We start from the raw sequence: 21,710 nt of genomic DNA, 5'->3' as shown, positions 1-21,710 counted from the left end.
TGTCATTCAAACGTTTCCTCAAGTTATTTTAATACCTTTTTTTCTTTGATAACCTGGATAAAAAGAGGAATGTATGTTAAATTATTTAAATATTTCTTCAGTGCAAATGCAGTAATTTTCTTCTAAAGTATAGAAGATTGAGATTGATTTTTCAGCACTTGGATTATGGCAAAATAAAACTAATATTTACATTCATCCTGAACAGCATTATTTGAATTTTTTATCAAAAAAATAAGTATATAGTACTTTTTGCTATCAAAAAGAAAAAGTGGTTTTGCCTTGTTCTTTTTTTTTTACCAACCTGCAGAGCTACTTTTGACAGGTAGAAGGACAACTCCATTAGACAACTAAGGTGTACACTAGTGAATCTGCTGTTTAGACACAGCAGTTGTGCTAAAGTGACACTGAAAAAAAATTTTGGTTTTGCTTGCTCTCAAAATATTTCCAAAAGAGAAAAAGGACACATTCAATTTTTTTTTTTTTTAATAAGCTCCAAATATGCACCCTAGACGTTTTAGGTGTCCTGCACCTGTTTAAATAAAAGAGATCCCTACCACATAACTTTCAAATAAAAACTGAGTCTGCCTAATTTCCTTAGCAATACAAACACAATTAGTTGGAAAAGAAAACATATTGCACTGAAATTAAAGAAAAGAGGGACAGTAAAATTTTTCTTCTGAGTATTAAATAGGAAGGATGTCCAGTGCAGAGAATCGCCCCCTCCCTTTCCTCTCCCATTGACGCTTGCAAACCTTGCCACTGAGTTTAGCTGATCTCAGGTTTACATTCTATGGAAAACAGTTATGGTTATTAGGAATCACAGTGCCGTTTCGGTTATGCATAATCCTGAGGAAGGATCCAAGGAGGAATCTGTGGCGAGCTGGCCATTCTGAACTACTTCTGGGTAATTCTTACTGAAGTACACCTAGGAAAAATAGCAGATTCTGTGAGTAATTATGCATCAAACACCTTCCAGTTTCAAATAAATTTTCGGGAGATAAATATGGTAGAGATAAATACATGTCCTTAAGGAACCACAACAGGAACTTCAGGTTAGTGGCATTCAGTAACTGTGTGTAACTGAAAAATTAGTAAAATTACTATATGATCTTACATTATAACAAAGCGTGAGAAAAATCCCACACAACCTGTAGATCCACTCAAATTCCGGTAATTCAGATAAATAGATATATTTTATCACTTTACATTAAACTGATAAGTAAAATCATTTTACGAGCTCAAAACATGGAGATAAATTAAAAACAGGATGACAAAGAAGCTGTGAAATCTTGCGGCTGCACAAGGGTTTCTCATTTTCACACATAAAATGAACACAATGGATTTGGATGTTAATATCAGGTTGTAATCCCTATATTTTACAAACTATGATTGACAACCATTGAAACTTCAAGGTATATGTATGAAATATCCCAGCGTTTAATTTGTGCTGCAGAGCAGTTATAGGGCCTATAGAAATGTGATCTCTGGATAGTGAACCACAATAATGAAAGAAGAAGCAAAAGCTTTAACAATGACTCAACCAAGCAACTTCTCTAAAATGTAAGATGATACCAAATAATAGGACAGTTCTTTGCCGAGCCTTTGAGTTCCTGAATTCTACCAATTTCTAGCTCAACTAGAAGAGATACAGGTTTCCTGATAAATGTATAATCAGAACATAAAGGAAATGAAATGCTGTCAAGTTTCACTGTTCCACAATCATCAGTTTTTAGTAGCTGTATCATATCTCTGTTCCTTGACAGATGCGCATAACAAAATGAAATAATGTCAAGACTTGTGTGCTCTTATCTAAAAATGTGTTTGGGTGAAAAAGGACTTCAAATGCGATTTTTTCAAAGAAGAATGTGAAAAGTTTTGTTTGAGTCTTTAAAAACAGAAAATATCTTTCTGAAGCTGACATGTGTCACGAGTTAGGTCTCATAGTCAGACTGCTTTGACTAAGGCTTATGAAACATTTCTCCAATTTATATTTGAGAGTGTTGTCAACAAATTCAGGTTTTTTTGATAATAATGTCCTTTTCATATACATGAATACATGTATAAGACACGCGGGATAAAAAAGAAATAGTCATTCTATAAAAACATTCCTGTAAGTACCACTGTCGTCTTTTGTGCGCCCAGGCTAACGCAGGATATATATGCATCCTTACAAGTTTCAAAGAATATTAAGGTCTGATTTGAATCAACAAAAGAATTGGAAGTCCCGTTAAGAGGCATTCCTCAGTAACCAGCCACCATCGGATGCAACGGAGGGAAGTTAATCAGGCGCCTGCCTGCACACACGCTGCAGAGACGGCAGCACCGGTTGTGTATTCCCCTCCCGTGCCTGGGTTAAAACATAAACCTTTCGCATACTTTTAATGCGGCTTTTGAATGCGAATTTTTGGTTTTTTTTTTTTTTTTTTTGAAAGTTAATAGAAAACCTTGGCACATTACTAGAGACGTAATGAAATGGCAGCTGCTTTTCAACTGTCTCATTGCAATTCCTCCCCTGAGCCCAATCCCTCAAGATATTAAATGCCCAAGTCTTTCTACAAGTTTCTTCCGCTGCCAACCTTTTAAAAAGTAATCACTGAGGTAAGATAACGCCTAGTATTTTAATATTTACACAACTGTTATAGCTTTAAAATAAAATCACCCGTATTTTTCTCTCAAAGTACTCAAAACCTGATTGACAGAAAACCAGCCCTATCCCGATGCCACCAAAGCTTGCGGAAAAGCCTCTCTCAACGCTGCCAAGAGCACGGAGAACACACCAACTTTTGTTTATCTGAATAACTGAGCACTTTTTTCCCTTTTTAACTGATGACTACTTCTCACTCTCCCACAGGAGACAGTCTCACAGTGCCAAGCACAACTCTGTTGCAGTCAGGCTCACAGGTTAGTTAATATATACTCAGCCATCTCCAGTTTGAGCTGTGCCCACGTTACTTTCTTTGACCTTTGCACCAAAAAATGGGGATACTGAATGACCAAGAGACACATACAAATAGCAACGTTGGATCAATTCAGAAACCTGAGCTAAGGCTCCAGCAATGCTGAGCTAAGATGGCCACGAGATCTTTTTAAAAATTAGGTTTCTTGAAAGAGGTCCGAATTAGTCTTCTAATTTAAGGTGTGTAGTCTCTCTTCATTTGCACTTAAAGGACACATGCAGAATCCACACCGCTCCAGAAAATGCATTTAAAGTCTCACCTTACTGAAAGAAGGTCTTGCAACAAAGTTTGTTCTGCACAAGATTCAGGTCCAAAATGCAATAAATCAAATAATCGTTGCCAAAGCGTGGCCACATTCCAAACCATTTTACTTAGCAACCCACTGTAACGCCTTTTGAAAAGCATGTATATATGCCATATTACCATTTCCTTTTATGTGCAGCATGCTGTTTTTCAACAACAGAAAAAAAGCTGTTCTTCATAAAAACAGTTCTTAGTAACCACAGTAGGAATGTATGAGACCAACAGCAATCCATGTAACAGACTTACTAGCGTAAAACGAAAAGCCATCAGAATCAGCTCTTCTGACTAAGCAACTTCGCTCAAAGTACACATGAAGCACAAGGGACAGCAATAATGAAAACCCTGAATTAACGTCCAAGTCCTTCGAACAGAGAGGACTGTAACTGTGCTTCTGGGTAGCTGCTGACTAGAGATATAGTCTCTCGATTCCCATATTTTTGGGCCGAGTGTGGATAAGCACCATGCTTTGCATTCTTGGCAGATGCTAAAGCTTGTATCTGCCTTCTAGCCTGGGAGTTAGCAAACTTTTTCATCAAACCACATTTCAGCAGAGACTGGTTCCTGGATCTCTTCCCTTCCTGTACAAAATCACATAACATTGATGTGGTAACTGCAGATGACTATATGGGCAAGTAACATCAGGCAATTATTTTTATATATTTTGAATTATCTTTGAATGCAATTGTGCAATTGGGGAGGGCTGCAGGGAAGGAAGAAGAGACGGCATGACAAGGCTAAATCTCTGCAGACGACAGCTGGACAGCCTCACCTCTTGCCACTCCAAGGATCAAGCCTTAGGAAGCTGGCCTTCACTTTGCAGACAAACACTGATCATATGAATTTGAAGCTATCCTTTTAAACGTCATTTATATAACCTCCACGCTGTCACACACATACCATTAAAAAACAACCCCAAACATGGCTAAACCATTCTTTTCTAGTAATAAAATGTAAGAAGCTGCATTGCAGCAATGGAGAAAGGCAGCAGGGCCCATTACATAGTCCAGTTAAGGACAAAGCTGTTTCCTCAGTTCTGCAATTAGTGCTACACATGAACTTACAGTGTATGCTCTTAAATACAAAGCCTCACTCGAAAAACTCTTACAGAAAAAAGAGAAAAAAAGATATTTTAGTAGCTCTAAAAAAATTCCGAAGAATATGAACAGACACAGAAATCTCTTCCCTAACTTTCAAAAAGTTCAGTAAAATAGCTTCCATGACAGCAGCACAATTTTTCATTTTTTTTAATAACTTGTGGAAACACAACTATTTTACTAGGAAATAGCCAGGCACCTGCTATTTTGTTTCCTGTCTTTGTGTTGCTTCCTGCCTATTGCTCTCCTGCTTCCCCAGGGAAGAGTTTGGAGTTTGTGTTCCCGTAGCCCTGCTCCACACCTCCAGCAACTTGAGGAGAGGAGTGCATAGAGGGTACAGATAAGACCTCTGCCTCTTGTCTTGAAAAGGCTCTCTTAGGTCTCTACATGCCTAATATCAATGCCTCCTTACTCGCACGCTGAAATTAAAGTTACACAACTATGAAGCAAGTTGCTGCTAAACTGAGCGCTGCCAGTCTCAGCTGAAGCAGCGATGAAGCTTCATCGTCACTGAGAGAAATAAAACCTTGCTCTGGACGTCCCGTGTGGTAAGTTATCAAGAAAAAATAAATGAAGCCAAAAAGCTAGTCAAAATGAGTTCCTCAATCAGAGGTCATTTTTTTATCTTCTTATCTCTGCTTCAGCTTTCCTTCTGAAAAGTAGAGATGATATGGCCTCGCCCCGGAGACATATTATGAAAATTAATCCATTGATTAAACACCTTGATTGCCAGAGGAATGTTCACAATTACATTAATAATTCTGTACTCAGAATAGGATTTGAATAGTAAGCAGTAAACCAGCCACAGAGTCTTGTGGGGAACAAGGAGACAACAAAACATTTGACATCTGTTTCTTAACTGGGCCCCGCTCATCCTATGTGCAGAACAGAGCAATGATACAAGAATGAAGTAAGAGAAAGCACAAAAAGAAGAATGTGGTTACATCCCCAGAGACCATAACATAAAGCACCGGTACTGAACCTCTAACTAAAATTTGATAGGCCCTTTTAAAAATAAAGAAATAACAGAGAAATGCTGGGGTCTGCAGCCTTAGCATGTTTTACAGCAAGTTTTTTATAAAATCAACGCCCAGCACAGGTGAGTATGTCATATATTATTTACACTTACTGTTTTGTGTACATACAGAAGGATGCAAGAAATCCAAACAGTCTTTCAACCCAGGGTATATAAATACACTTATCATTTGGAAGTCTGTGTACAACCCACTAAAAAAAGCATTGAAAATGATGCCTTTGCCTTGCAAAGCCAACAGATTCTTTAGTGGAAGGCTTACTGTAACACTGAATATGCTAACTTGAGATAAACAAACTGCAGAGACAAACTTAATTATCACTTCTTCTAAAATTACCCGTTTTGCTGTTTCAATCAGAGAAGCCGCTTCAGTCTTGCCCACTTGTTGCACCATTTTGTAAAACAAGCCATCTTGCTCTTGCAGTAAAATGTAAGGTTCACCATATTCTTTCAGTCTTCCTGCATCTAAAACCTGTTAAATCAGCAGAAACCGACATATTAACATAAGAAATTCAAAACCAAATGTTAGAGACTACAAGCAAGGGGAGAATGTATGCACTTTAAGTGCTAAGATGGATTTTGTATCCTGAAAATGAAATACGTTCTCTTCAAACAAGCATAGCACTTTTTCAGTTTATAGACCTGTTGTACAATTTCAGAGTGCCCTACAGCCATTCCACCTATAGGAATCCAATGCAAAGTTATGCAGAATATGGAAATACAATGTTTGTGAAGCCAACAAAGCAGATTATAAGACTCATTGTGTAAGAAAGAAACAAAGAGGCCTAAAATGGGCTCTGAAGTAAACAGCTGTGGGTAAAAACCACGCAATAACCACCAAGACGGTTGAGGGAGAATAAGTAAGTCTTTTGGATTAAAGGAGGTAAAGATGTAATTAAAGAAAATGAGGGTGTTGCTGAAAAGATAAACAATTTCTTGCATCAGTTTTTGCCAACTACGTATTAGAAAGATACTTACCCTGAACCTATTCTTTCTACATAAAAAAAGATGAGATGCCACCAGGGACATAGGTACCCAAAGAGAGGAGGGGAAAAGGAAAAAACAACAGACAAATTAAAAAGATATTAAGTCAACGAGCCACAGAGTGTACATATACAATCAAAAATATTAGAAGAATTTTAGAATAAGCTGATTGAACCTCTAAGAAACTACTCTCATACTAGCGACTCTATTTAAGGACCGCATGGTAGCAAATAGCGCACTTAAGATTCTGAAAAGCCTTACAGGATCATTCAGGGAGCTTTTAGACCAGCATATATACATTTTAGGTAAGACAGCAATTCAGTCAAAACATTCATTAAAACACAAGTAGAAGACAAACAGATCACAAGTAGAATTTGTTCTCCACGGTTTTAGCAGAAGTAAATAATATGTCATAAATCTGATACAATTCTCAATGCACGAGGAGAAAACTAAAGGAGAAATGGTTTATAAGGACTTCCAGAAAGGTATGTGGTATAATGAAATAGCTGTGCTACAAGAGGCAAAAATTTTTCAAGAACCTGGACAGAAAACAGGGATCAGAAATAAACAGCGCGTTCTTCTTTGCAGAAAGCCAAACAGGTAGGAACTGGTGGGAACCACATCATTCTGGCATATGTGGCAGCTACGTATGTGTTAGCACCAGAAAAGGGAGTTACCAAAGACCTGACAAACCTGCAAATGACACAAAAATGTACAGGGAAGTCTAGACCAGAGGAGATTCAGATACACCTTAACTAATCTAAAAGAATGAGAAACACAATAGCAGGGAAAAGTCAATATTGACAAACGCAATACATTCAAATACCTATCTGGCTTATAAATTAATGGTATTGACTCAAGAAAGAGATTCGGGTATCAGTCTAAAAGTTCAGTACTTTCATCCATGTGTAGGAGCAGTGAAGTTAAAAAAAAAAAAAAGAAAGAAAAAGAAGTTATGTGAGAAAAAAAAGTAATTCAGAAAATTTTTTTTGTTCTTATATAAATAAAAAACTGAATACACATAGCATATTATTGAAAAAGATATTGCCACAACAGAGGGACTTCAAGGACTCACAACCAAGACATAATTGTGGTGTACATACTTGCGAGGCAAAAAAAAAAGAAGATCTAAAAAACTGGAGCTGTTGATTTCAGGGAAGAAATGAATAAAAGGTATTATGAGGACAACTTCCAAAATAACAAAAACAGTTTGCAAACTTCTGTTTGAAAGAAGAAACTCCAATAACCTTCCAGACACAAATTCAAAGTCCTGTGAGGAAACTTTCAAACGTGCAGTTTTGCCTGTGCTACCCCTTAAAGCAAAACATCCCGATGGCCGAGAGCTCGGCAGGTCTCTAAGCAGCCCTGGACCCCCCCGTTAATGACGAAGCCTCCAGTGAAGTAGGGCAGCTGAGCTGATTCCTTTGCCTGCACTGGTGTGAAAATTCCACACCGCCGAGATCGCTGTCGGCTTGTTTGACACCAGGGGACCCGGCACCAGGGAAAAGGCGCCCACTCCTTTGCTTCCGGTTCAATTAAGTACATGGCATTTGAATGGAAAGTAACTGAGACAACAACAGCAGCATAATTACATCTGATTTTATAAACCGTATGCGCAGAAACCTACAAGAAGTTATTTGCTGTTTTCAAAAGCTCCTATCTTAGAGTACCCAGCTTATGCTATGATTTTCCTTTGCAAGTGATTTCTACTACCGTTTGGTGTATCGCTGGAGAAAGTGCTCGTGGAAAAATTTTATCAGTAAATTTATTTAATCAGTAATACTGCATAAGACAATATATAGTCATTAAATATACAAGAGATGCAGTATTTCACCTGCAAAGGAATACTTGCGCGCATGTTGATTTTTCAGTGTATTTTGTCCTATCCCATTTAATTTGAATATTTAAGGATTAATTACAAATATAATTTTAATTGCCATCTTTTATATACTACAGTATGTCACATTTAAGGACAGCTTCCTTAAAAAAGGCAAAAAAATTAATTGCTCATATACGGTTCAACAAAATAATTAACTTGGTGTGCCACAGCATAGTATATCTCTGGTGCCTTGAATAAGTTTAGGGGTTTTTTTCAGTATAGCACTAGATTATGTAACCACTCTTTAAGAAAGAAAACAAAAAAGCATCTTCGTTAGAAGTGCCTCTCACAAATAAGGAACTACAATAGAAAAGTAGAGGGTTTCTTTAAAAATTTATATTACTGCGGTATTTGAATTTTAACATTAATTTTGCAATTATCTGAAACAGCCACAAACACGGACAATCTTTCTCCTCCACAGAACCTGGGAGGGAAAAAGGAAAAAATTATTCTTCCTTGGCAAGATTTAAACAGCCAAGTCCAGAAGATGAATAGACAGAGCGAGCGATTTGTGTGTCTAGAAAAATTCCATTCACATTTTAAACAAATCATTAATCTATTCATATCCTTTTCTCGGGGAATAAAAACAATCTTGTGTTATGAAAACAGACAGAACAAACGTAGGGAAAACAAGCCGCGTTACTTTTTAAAAAACCCTGTAATGAAAAGAAAAAAAAAGAAAAGAATGAAACTGAACAAAGACAGTATCATTCCTACAAGTCAGGAATACTCTATAAACCCTCTTCACCAAGGAAAAACGCTGTTTCTACTAACTGCTGTCATCTACGAGACAATGGAGAAAATTTAAGCTGATTTACTTGGTACATTTATATATTTACACAGTTATAAAAAAAGACCTTAGACAAAGAGATAGGTTCTCTTCTTTGAAGAAATACGTGCTGATAAAATTTAAATAAATAAATAGGTACTTTGGCTAAGGCTTTGCATACTCTTACTCACTGACTCCAAGCCAAATTAAAATCATTAGGACTTCAAAAAGCCAGCTAATCATTCAGGAAAGGTGGAATCTGGTGTTTACCAGCCACGTATTTTCTGATCAACTTGCATGCAACGCTTATCACTGCGCAATATGACCGAATCGAACCCAGATGCATTCCAAGGCAGTCGTACCAGTGGAACTTGATACAGAAAAGCCAGAGAAGCTTGTAGCTGGTGAAATCAGATTGGCGGGATGATTAGGGAGGACACAGGCAGGAGGCAGGAGACTCTAAATCAAGACGCTATAGACCTTAACATAGATTTTGGAGAAATCACTCAGCTTTTCAGTTCCTCGGTCTGACTGTTTGTAAAATAAAGCAAATAAAGCCTCATAATCATTCTGTGGGAGTTAACTGCCTGTGAAATACTTAAACAGCCCAGAGTAAAATAAAACAAGCACAAAAAAAGCTATATAAACCCAAAGCAGTCATATGTAAAGCAGGGCCAGAATCTCTACCGCCTTGTACTGGCAGTCTCTTTTACCTCGCCTGCACTGTTCTTTGTAGTCAGATCCTTCTGACTTTAACAAGATTTTCTCAAGCAGAAGAGTAACTCCAACAGAAGAAAATTTACAAAATTGGCTGCTGGTGATCATGCAAAAGAGCACGCAGGAAAATTCTTACTCAATGGAATATGCTCACCTCCTTTGCTCTCCTCTTTACTTATAGATATCCAAACCACCCTTACTCAAACAGCACTATTCAGACATTTTATGTTCAAACAGAGCCTAAATGCTGTATTCTTCTTGAGTAAAATCCTCTCATGCCACCTAATCCTACTCCATTGAATGTTTCATTCTGGGTGAACAGTCTGGGGCACCAACTGCTCATCCCAGTTGTGAATTTTTTGTGTTGGGTAGAAGGCAACAGAGTTGCGAACAGCACTTCGACATGGAGGCACAGAATAACATAGAAAGAGTGGGATTAAAAACATATCAGGGAAGGGCAGGAAAATAGAAAAGAAGTAGTTGAATTTGACTGACCTGCAAAGGCAAACATGAAAACGGAGTATCAGCCTTTAAATAAGTTTTTTCTGTTAACTCTAGCTGGCGTACAAGGACTATTTGCTTATGCCACAAAAATGTTGCTGAACTAAATCTGCATAAGATTTGGCAACTACAAAATAGTTGTCCATTTTTGCCTCATATGTATCCCACCAGAGTATTCACCTCCACTCTGCCTAGGTCCTCCCCCCACCAAAAAAAACCCCAAACTTTGTAGCATTTCCACTCTATAGCCCCATAGTTTAATATATTAACTATGATGGAAAGGCAGGGGGAAGACAAGAAGGAACACGTAAAATGGTGAAAAAGAAATCAGAGATCCATTTCACAAAGGAAAAAGAGAAACAAGACAATGAACGACGAAGACTACATCAAGATAGTCCAGATGCCAGCAGAGACCTAGGCAGCAGAACCAGGACAGCACCTTTTCTCCCTGACAATTCCTGCAACTAATATATATTGTTCTGTTGCACGGGACTTTGGAAAAGCAAACATTTTTCTAAGTGAATTTAGAATCTTCTTTGTGGATTAATAAAAGTAAAAGAAGTGTCATTAGCCACAGAAAGAGAAAGAACACGGATTCTCGAAGATGCTGTAACAAATACCATGTACTTATGGCTATCCATAGACACAAAAAAGAAAGTTCTAAATCCTGCATTTTCTAACTTTCAGCAACAAAAGCAGACAAACCAAGAGAACAATAGTTATAAAACATTCTGAGAAAAAAAACAGTCCAAGGTTGGAAGTGTTCAGCAACAGAGGAGGGGGACATGGGAATTTATTTCAATTATTATTGAGGAATGACTAGTATTCCTATTCACGTTCATTTTCACCATAAAGCCAGAGGGAAAATGGGACATTTAAGGGTTGATCATAAATGTTTTTATTTCCTATTCAAAAGGAAAATAATTCAAGCAAATTATCTCCTAGGGAATACATCTGATTTAATTTAGACTTGGCGAAGACATCACCAAACAACCAAATTATTATTAAAGTTCAAAACTCTGCTAGGAGTACAACTTCGAACAATGTTTTCCTCAGAGAGCATACATCAAGATGATCTTCAATAAAGTCCTGGGAAGAGGAGAATATTCAGGAGATGCTTCTGGTTATATCATATTATAAGAAATATATTTACCCAAGACAATACATAGCTTTGTGGGAAAGAGTCAACAGCCTGTGCTCCAGTTGGCATTAAGTTCAGATGCAGGCATGTTCTGCCTCTTCCGTCTCATCATGGTTTGTTAAAACAGATCAGAAACATGTACATACTTCTCTGAAGAATCATTTATAAGTTATCAACATATCTAAACAGGTTTGTGAACATCGAAGAACATTGAGAAGGGTGCAAATACAACTCAGGAACCATTTCAAAGGTGTTGTTTGTTTTTTTTTTTTTTCTTCTTTTTAAGCAGTGTTTCTTTAGGGTTTTTTCTTGTTGTTTTTGGGTTGTTTTCTTTTTTAAAAAAATTTTTTTGGTCGTGGAGCTTTGTTTGGCTGTCTTTTTTTTAATTATCTTGGTTATTTTTTAGTCTTCAGGTTTAATCTAAGCATTCCTGAAGCTCCTTCAGGGCTCCCATACAAATTACCAGTAACTCCAGACAAATTTGGCGTCAAATGGTGTACATTTCATACATGATGTGTACAAACAAAGCAGAGCGCGCTTGGGCATTTACCTTCTTATAATCTGAATTATTATTTTCAGACTTTCCAAATATTACACCTCAGCAGACCTTTGCTGTAACAATGCCAAATCTGCCACTGGTCACTGGGATTTGACATGTACCTCCTGCCTGCCTTCCTCACTTCACAGAAAAGGTAACTTCAGACATCTTGTTCTGTAACCAGAAATAGTGGATTTCTTTAAACTGAAATTATTCTTGAGCTATAACTTAGGGAAAATTGAGCAAGCAACGCTGGCTGGTAAGTTGATCCACATATAAGTTATCTTTACTTTTCTCGCAGAGGCTCAAAAATCTACCTTCTCTTTTTCTCCATTGGATGGCATTCCACTGTAAGCTAGCTGAAATGTTGTGGGAAAAAATATCTATTATGTATGTAGTAATGAGTCTTATTCTACTGATAATCATTTGATATTAAATCCTTCTGTATGCTGTTGGAGGAAAGCCTGTTAACCAGTCACTGCAGATGTTTCTTCCATTGTTCAGTTTCCTAACCTCAAAACATCTGATCTACCAGGTCAAGTTCAGCCTTTCCCTGACAGGGTATGAAGGGATCTCATGCCACTTCTTACCAAGAGCTCTACATGCTGACAAAACTCTCCCTTGGTCAATCAGTAATGACTGTTTCCACCACTGCAAAGCCACATTTCTCAATCGGGATTGCAGAATGGCTCAAACGTGGCCCTGCAGTGATAGAAGATAATACTTCAGCTTAAGAAATCCCACTCTTTAATAAGGCTTTTGAGGGCCTTAGGAAGTTAGATAAGCTACAAGGATATTATACTTTTCAAGAGGTTAAGGAATATTGTTGCAGATGACTGGGCATGTCTCTTGGTTTTATCAGTTTCTGATGACAATGAACTTGTGGCTCAGCTGCCATGCACACAGTTTTACCCTATCAGAAACTCTCTGTTCAAAGCATCAGCCACCAGTGTGTCCTATGCTAATTTGCTTTTAAACAGTAATACAGTATTTCTGAGAGCAAAAATCATTCTCTAAGGATGTGTCAGTATTTCTAGCATGGTCTGGATTCCATACCATTGTCTTTAATGAAACATGATCTGACTGTCCTGTTCTTACACTGATAGAAACACGTTCACACACAAATGCCTGCCAGAATGAGAGATTGGCTTCACCTCCTGCAGTAATTAAAATCCAGCTCTTCCATTTGAATGCTCCCAGGTGAAGTACTGCCTCAATAATTAGTTGTTTTATTTATTTATTTATTTAGGCAAAAGAAGAATCTTGTTGGGCAGCCCTCTTGAAATTGGGAGCAGCTTTTAAGAACTCGGATGCCAACATTTTGGAGAAGTGTGGCTTAAAACTGGCAGACAATCAACAATCCTAGAATCTTTTCAAGCTTATTGGGATCTTGACTCATTTTAGAGCCAGCTGAGCCAGCTGTGATATTTACGACTGTCACAGATACCTTATTTTAGCTGATAACACTCTGATACATGACTATGTCACATTGCTCCGTAGTTTATGCAAAACTCAGCCTAAACATCAATATAACGTATCTTTTTAATGGTAAAGATGCATACACAACTCAGCTATGAAAACCGTATGTTCACTGTTGATAGTGGTTCAACTCAATTATTAAATTCCAAGAAATAACATCGAAGGATCTGGTTTTCCCTTGTGGTTTGCTGAACATCAACCCAGTTTCAGAAGACCTGGGGGAACAGTGGAAATTGCCTTTGTTCAGACTCAAAACAAAACTGACCATTTCCAAAAAATCACTTGCTAAATGCTCACTTCTTCCAGAAACTGCAAGTCTTGAATTACCAAATGAAAGGAGAAACGTAATGGTTCCCAGGCCCTTTGCCCTCCATCAGTTGGCCAGATGGTCTCCAACACAGCCAAGAGCCAAGTAGGTAGGTTGGCATTAATCACAACCAGCATCTGGTGGAACTGCTGAAGTACTCTGAAGAGTCTCCCTGAAATATTTCATCAGCCCTTACAGTTAAGCGTTGAGATCTTTCCTGAGTCTTCACATTTGATTGTTTGGATCCTGAAAATCTGGACATCCAGACAATTTACCAGTCACCTTACAGAACACGTGTAACACAAGCCATGTTTTAGCTGTGTACAAACTGATACTGATACTCAGGTATGGTGAGACCAAGTATTTTTTCACCTGCCTTCTGCAAGGCATCTCACCTATCACCATTAATTTCTATCTTCTGTTCCATGCAGGTCCCCTGTCCTTCTTATTTTTATCTTCACATTTCTTTACCCAACAGACTTTGGTCCCACAGCACAGCTGGGATTTTTCTTAAGTTGAATAAAAAAAAAATAAATAATTTAGTTCTAATATTCCCTCGTCCATATTTTCAAGACAAAGGCTCAGTCAAAAATGGAGTTTTATTAGTCTTTGTTCCTTTTGAATAATAACAGCAGGTGGACAAATACGAATGTAGCAATTCTAGTGTGGATTACTGGATTCAGATCCACAAGGTACTTCAATGTTTCTATGAAGAATTAGGTGCCTAAGTATCTTTGGAGACCTGATTACTAGTTTCAAAAATTTGGCTTTCATTCAAGCTGCTATAATCCATTAAGCTCCCTTTATATTCCTTTAACAGAATAGACTGCAATAGCACAAGTATAATATCCAATAACATTTCAGCACACTCCAGATACTGGGCTAATATAAGGTCAAAACCCCTTTCAGCTCTGTGTTACAGAATAAAAAAATAATATCCATTTTATACACTTGCAGTTCTCCCACGTTAGAATTTCAAAAGGCTAAACAACAGCTCTGAACGCAGCCCTAATTATTTCTACTTTTCAGTTTCATGTTTTACCATCCCAGCCTCCAGGAAAATTTATGGTCTTGCCAATTGACCTGTCTCTAGACATCTTAGGCACTTGAGGGCCTGTACCTGACAGCAGGTAGCTCTCCACCAAAGAAACAGTCCTACACGTACCTACGTAAGATGAGAGTGTCAACTCTAATGGCAACTCTCAGAGTTTTCACAAAAAACTGTTCTACAACTAGGACTGAACATTTCTGTATCTTGTGACTTACATAATCCTCCCTAAACAGAACATCTAAGATTTACTGTAAAACACATTCATTTTCCAGCAGTGATATTTAAATAAGGAGCAAAAAAAAAAAGCCACCAAAAGAAGAGGCAATAGACCACAGCATTTATGGCTTTAACTCAGTATTACTAACTGAAGTGCACCACCACTACCTTCCTACGTTCTCCACGTCTCCATCTGAAGCTGGACGACTGCAGTGAAAGCCCAGGTGAAGGCAGGGCAGCTGGGACTCCCCACCTCCTTCTCCCACCTGCTCTGCTCTTGAGCTGCAGATTCAGACTCCCCTCATGCTTATTCTCCTTCTTGCTCCACGACTCTTGCATTTCTGGCAGCACAGTGCCTCAAAAGGAAGGGTGGAGGCTGGCCTTAACGTGACTGCCCTGTGTATGCTGGTGGGTACAGTAACTTCTTGGGAATGGGGAGCGCTGCCTCCAGACCTCCTCAGATGGAGGACAATGTAGAGCACAGATTTCTGCACTTCCTGGAAGAATGCTGTCATCCCAGTGCTAAAGAAGTGCATGTTCCATCACTATCACATTTGCTTAGGTGTCTATTAACACCTCACCTCCAACTGGATAGATGAAGGATGCTAATGTGCAACACTGGGTCAGATACCAGAACTCCACAGAGAGACAGGTGCTCAGACTTTGTCTACTGCCTAGCATTTTCCATCTAGCTGCAGGTGACTCCCCTTTCACTATACAAACTGCCTGGATCTCCCTCCAGAATTTCCCCTTTGCTTTCAAGAATGTTTATACCTACTCTTGGTGGACTGATTGCTCTGCTGAGGTTAGATATCTACAGTGCATGAAACAGGGTGCCTGATTTATGAGGCTCAGAATTCCACCATGGTAAATGTAATGTAACATCAGAAAAATGGGAACAAGTGAACGAGGGAGGCTTACCGGAAAGACGTGGGAAGTAATTTTCTATTGACCAAAAAACCAACTCAAGTCTGGCTGTGAAGTACATAGTATTGTTACTCTGAATATCAGTCACTTCAGAATGTAACCACAACAGGTTTTCCCATAAATAAATCAAATCTCTTCCCATGATTCTCTTCATCAAAAACTTCCTATTTGAATGACAGTTTTTAATTACTAGATCAAGTTCTGCTTGCATAAAGAGTTTCCATTTCAAAGAAGCATTGCGCTGATATGAAAAGTCTCTGTGGAGAAACATCCTTGTCATTGGAAAATGCACAAGTTTTGACTACTCTGTGGCTTTCCTATAGGGACCACGGCACAGCATATAGAGCAAACAACCGCATCAGGCTCTTGCCAGATGCATATACTTAATTTGCTACCGATGCACTGTGTCCCCTGGGTAAGCCTCAATTTCTGTATGCCGTTTTCCCCTCTGTAAAAATACAGCTTCTAAGAAGTATTCTCAACCTGGAGAAGGAAGCAGAGAGGAGGGGGAGGAGCAGGTGATAGGGATTGTATGAGATCCCACTGGAAGCCTCGGGAGTGGTGCCTGTTGGCTGCCCCAGGCTGGGTTTGGTGAGCTGCAGATGCAATTTAGGTAAAAGGCCCTCGCCCTCTAAGGTGAGGACAGGACAGGGAAGCAGCTGTCGTGGTGGTGGGGAGGCTACGTGGAATGAGGGGCCAGTGGAGCAAGCCTGAGCTGAGCTTCTGCCAGGATTTGCCATTGCAGAAGAGGCAACTGCAGCACTTTTCTCCATCCTCCCCCTCTGCCAAGGCAGCAGGAGAGTGGCTGCCTGTGCTACACCAGGTACTGCTAGCATCTGACGGGAGGAGTTACAACTTGGGTTCTCGAAAGAAGAAAAAGGAATAAGAAAGTGTCCTATGAGACTCTGGAGCAGCACACGCAGAGGGAAGGAAGAAAGAAAAAAAAAAAAGAGTTTGAATTGAAAACCGCTGGATTATAATTTTATGGTAGTATTATTTGATGGCCTGACTTAACAAGTCTTTCCAACTTTGGTTCCAAAGATTGTATGGATACTTCCCTATCTCACCCAGGTGTTTGAAGTTTAATTAATTAATGTTTGTAAAGAGCGTTACAATTTCCAGATGAAAGGTCCTATGCAAGTGCAATGTAGTATTACTCATTGAGGTGATTGGGTTAGAGAGTATCACATTACACAATACAGCTCTTCCCTCAATGATTTTAAGTGTTTGAAGTTCTGATAAAATGTATTTATCACTAAGATAGATATAATGGAAATACTCTTAAGGCGTGACCTGGATTATGAAACCAGAGGTATGGTTTTGGGAATGGAACAAACAAGAATTAAAACAACTCCTGAGGCCAGATTTGTCTACAGTTGTATAAAATGTATTCTGTTCTTCCTTTTTTTCCTCTTCCAGTAGGCTTTTCTTCTCTTCTAAAATAGAACCGGTTATTACGATGGGTGTGAGCAGACATGCAACAGTTCATGTTCAGTTCCTATTTCCATACTCATCCAACTTGACATTTTCTCATGACTTTCTAAAAATTATTTTCTGTTCTAATTTTTTTTTTTTTTTTAAATATTTGGATTAACCCTAAAAGGTGAACATTTTCTTTTTGGAAAGTTCTGCTTTAACCTGCAATTAAATTGAATTAAATCAAAAGCATGTGGACAACGCCAAACTGGAGATTGCAGTCAATATGCTCAAGACAGGTTTGACATTCAAAGCTATTCAGATCTACACAGGCTGAAGGAATAGGTCAGCATGGACTTCATGACACTCAACAATGACAGATTCAAAGTCCTGAATCTGGAATGGACTGACCCCCTGTATCAGTACCAGTTGGGGAGCCTGGGCAGCAGCTGTGCTGAAAAGGAGGTGGGGTCTTGGTGTTCAGTATGCTAAACAGGAGTCAAGCAGTGTGCCATGGGTATCAACAGGAGTGCAGATCAAGAGAATTGCTTTATCAGGGCTCATCAGAACAGATCTGGAATATGGTGACCAGTTTTGACCTCTCAGTACAAGATAAGGGTAAACTGGAGCAAGTTTGAAATAGAGTCACCAGGGTGGGCAGTAGAATGGAACACCTGACCTATGAGAGGCTGATGGAGGAGGGCTTGTTCAACCTGGAGAACAGGTGACTTAACAGCAATCTTTTTATACCTACAAGGAAGTTACTGAGAAGACAGAAGCAGGCTCTTAAGCGAAATGCACAGTGAGAAAACAAGAAACAATTGCCATAAACCAAAAGGAGGCTTCAACTCCTTTGGAAGTTATATATATTAGGAAAAAAAAAGATTTCATGGCAGATAATTATGCATTGGGGCAGGTTGCCCAGAGATTGTGGAATCTCTGTCTTTCAAGGTTTTCAAGACCCAATTGGAAAAAGACCTGAGCAACCTGATCTGAAATTAGTGCTGACCCTGCTTTGAGCAGGAGGTTAGACTAGAGACCTCCTGAGGTTCCTTTCAATCTGATTCAACGGGAAAGGAGGGAAACCCTAGTTTATGTTCAGGTCACGTACACTTGTTCAGGAATGGGCTTGGACTTTTGTGATTGAGTTAAGAGAGTTGAACAAGTTTGCTCTAAACATGTTTGAAAAATAACTTTACTCATTATCTGTCAAAAGACAATTGTTAATATTCCAACTGCCAGGTTCGATCTTTGTTCTTCTTCCCTCATTTTCTAACAAACTTACCACGATAGCAAACAACAGAGATTTGGGATGGCTTATAAGTGAAGGTATTATTGCACCTAGAGGTCTCAGTTAAAAGGGAAACAAAACCAGAGCTTTTAATAATATCAGGTAATGGAAGAACAATGCACTTCAGTTTGAGCATATTTACTCTTCAAAAAGAATCGGCACCAAGTTAAATTTGCGAATTCCTAAAACACATTGACTAATTAAATTTTAAAATACTCTGAAAGCTTTCTTTAGCTAAGTCTTCTCAATTTTTGTGATATTCAAGTAAAGGATTAATTTTCCATGAATGCTCTTTTTATTGTTAACGGCACTCATTAACTGTTAGTCTTCTAGAGGGATATCCTTTTTCCTTGTATTTTTAACACACATTTTTCTTATTCTTCAAAAATTCTGCTATATTCCCACTAGCAGTTACATGCCTGAGTAAACCAAGTAATTAAAAGTGTAACAAAAGCACACCTTCCATAACTCTGATCATTCTATATATGCATTCATATTTCTGATTTGTCCAGAAACAGAATCAAGAACTGAATAAGGATGTCAAGAAAACAGGTTTGTTAAGGGGTCGTGTCAGTTTCCTCCTTTTTTCTGTCCTATGCTTTGCACCCTCCCCTCTCCCCCAAAAATTACAGAAATCATTAAGAAGATCAAAACAGAGTAATGTAAAAAGATGAAAAATATTTAAGAGTTACTAATGACTGTGGACTCAAAGGCACACCTTCTTGCAAATCTGTTCCTTAATACTCTAAAGTGGTCAAAGGCATTCAAATAAGACTGTATTAGACAACGTATGAACATAAATGGACTTTTAGTAAACTAGAAGTCTTAATAGCGGATAGACTGAAACAACGCAAGGTTAAGAATAATGTACAGACTCTAAAAACATGATAGAGTAGCTATATAGTTGGTAATAATACTGGGCAGTTTGGGGTGAAGGTGATTTCTATGCTTTGTTCCAATGATTTTTTGGTAAAAAAAAGGAAATAGAGCATTTAGTTTTCATTACAACTGCATAATACTAAAGGTAAAACTAAGAAAACATCTTCATGGAAAGAGCATTCTGTGCATAACAAGTTAATGGTAGCTAATGAACCAAAACCCACAGAAATCCTTTTGGAAAGCTAACAAACACATACAGCTATTAATTAGGTCACAGTTGTTTCCTCACAAGTCTTTTGTTCACTTTAGTTATAGAAAACACCAACATATCCATTAGACCTGTGGGGAGGTATTCACCAGTGAAGAAAATATTTATTTATTATACATTAAATGCTTGTAATTATATGACTACTTATGGCAGTTCTGCTGGTTTCTCTCTTTGTAAGTAAACTATAATCACTCAGTTCACAATCTACTCTATTCTACTCCTCAGAACACCACTCACCTCAGTAGATCCAATTGTTTTGTGTACTTCAGGCAACCATTGTAACTCAATCACAGATTTTAAAACTGTGTTTTGTTTTGAGCATCCAGTAAAAAAACAAGGAAAGAATTAACATGCTTCATTTTCACAAAAGTGTGAAAAGAAACAAAAGTTGAAGAAAGTGGTTTTTTTTAAGGTTACCACTGAGACACGAAGGGTAATTTCTGCTTGAAGCCCAGTTACACTTGAGTTCCACTCATGAACACGGTTTGTCCACTATGTCAGTTACGTCACTAACTGGCTGTGAAGTAACTGTTTGCAAAGTAAATGTTTGCAAAGGGCTCCTGTTCCTACTGCAGAAAATTGCAAAACTGCAGGCTGCACATCATTTCAAGGACACAAACCAGCCCAATTTTCTGAGAGCCTAGGCAGAGGGGGTATTCCACAGTGGCAGTCTATCAGTGCTCTGTTGGAAACAAAGACTGCAAAGGCTGCTAGATTGGTAGTGCTTCATCTTTTCTGTCTGAACCTTGCTTTAGAAAGCTGGCCATGTTCATTACCTCACCAGTCTCGTTCCACTCCTCCCACCACCACCCTTGCCCCAGGGCAGCTGCTGCCTCCTTACCTCCACGTCTCCTGCCCCAGAACCTCTACCACTTCCTCCTCACACATCCCACACCACTAACTATTGTCACTGCCTCCCTCAGCCCACCGAGACTGAATTAATAAACCCGACCAAATCCAGCTGACTCTGTCCAGAGCCTCTTGGGTGTGTCTACGGGGCTCCTCGTGCTGGCAGAGTTTATTTGCTCAGGTCTGCTGCTGCGCCTCACCTGCAATGGGTTCGTGCCTCGCCGGTTGGAAACCACAGGGCCAGACAATGTAAAGAAGTCTTTTCAGGTCATCACTTCTACAGTTGTCAATCACAGTAACTAGGAAAACTAGGTTAAATAGGATAAACCTGAAGTACGACTTAAACCTCTGCCCACTTTTGGATCAAAATTGAGAAGAAAGAGTCAGTAACGTTATTCTTCAGGAAAAAAAAAATAAAAAAAAAATTTAAGCAGTTAACTGTCTTACCATAATCCTGTCACTGTCAATAATGGTGTTCAGGCGGTGTGCAATGGTCAGCACTGTGCAGTGAGCAAACTTTTCACGGATCGTCTTTTGAATGAACTCATCTGTTCTGAAACACAGCAAGAGCAATGCAGACAAAAATAAGATGTTTGCATGGATAACTGAATGGCAGGCAAGTTTTACAATTTCATCAAACATGACTGTATAGAAGGAAATATGCTTATGAAGTCAGTACAGTGCTTCTTCCTCTTGCTGTATCAGATGACTTGGAGGCATATCATGAAACATACTCCAAAATCTGTCCTCTGATACTTAAGGAGGAAAGAGTTTCCTTCTTGGAAGGAGAGCAATAGGTTTCATTTCAGGAGACTAATTTCCCAGGCTTTGATTACAGAAAGAGAAACATTCTGTAGAATCGGATATTCCTAGAGATGTCTACACCAAAGAAGGTTACTGTTGTTTTAAGTTTTAGTTTGTGCAAGCAGTGGAGAAAAGTTGGTGAAAGTAAATATCCTTTGTTGCAAATCAACGGAAGAATGAACCCAAGACAGCCTATAACTAAGGTTCTTGATTTCCACCGCAAGAGAGGATTAAATAAAGGAGGTGGTTGGTAAACTGAACTAGGACTGGAGTAGCTCAAGAACTTGAATACAGAAAAAAGAAAACT

General features: G+C 38.6%; 1 protein-coding gene across 2 annotated transcripts in view; it reads right to left on the bottom strand.

Annotated features, from left to right (window-relative positions):
• Window positions 1–817: 817 nt before the first annotated feature.
• The window catches only part of ABCC4 (ATP binding cassette subfamily C member 4 (PEL blood group)), a 151,467-nt gene continuing 130,574 nt past the window's right edge, over window positions 818–21,710 (bottom strand). For both annotated transcript variants that reach the window (XM_074168923.1, XM_074168932.1), the window contains 3 exons: window positions 21,047–21,152; window positions 5,725–5,859; window positions 818–925 (listed from right to left, as the gene is read on the bottom strand). In XM_074168923.1, the coding sequence (XP_074025024.1) occupies window positions 818–925; window positions 5,725–5,859; window positions 21,047–21,152 (349 nt within the window). The remainder of the gene's footprint in view (window positions 926–5,724; window positions 5,860–21,046; window positions 21,153–21,710) is intronic.

The sequence above is a fragment of the Numenius arquata genome, chromosome 1, assembly GCF_964106895.1.
Source record: "Numenius arquata chromosome 1, bNumArq3.hap1.1, whole genome shotgun sequence".
Lineage (NCBI taxonomy): Eukaryota > Metazoa > Chordata > Aves > Charadriiformes > Scolopacidae > Numenius > Numenius arquata.
The sequence above is the reverse complement of the archived record's forward strand: the minus strand, read 5'-3'. Positions and strand labels throughout refer to the sequence as shown.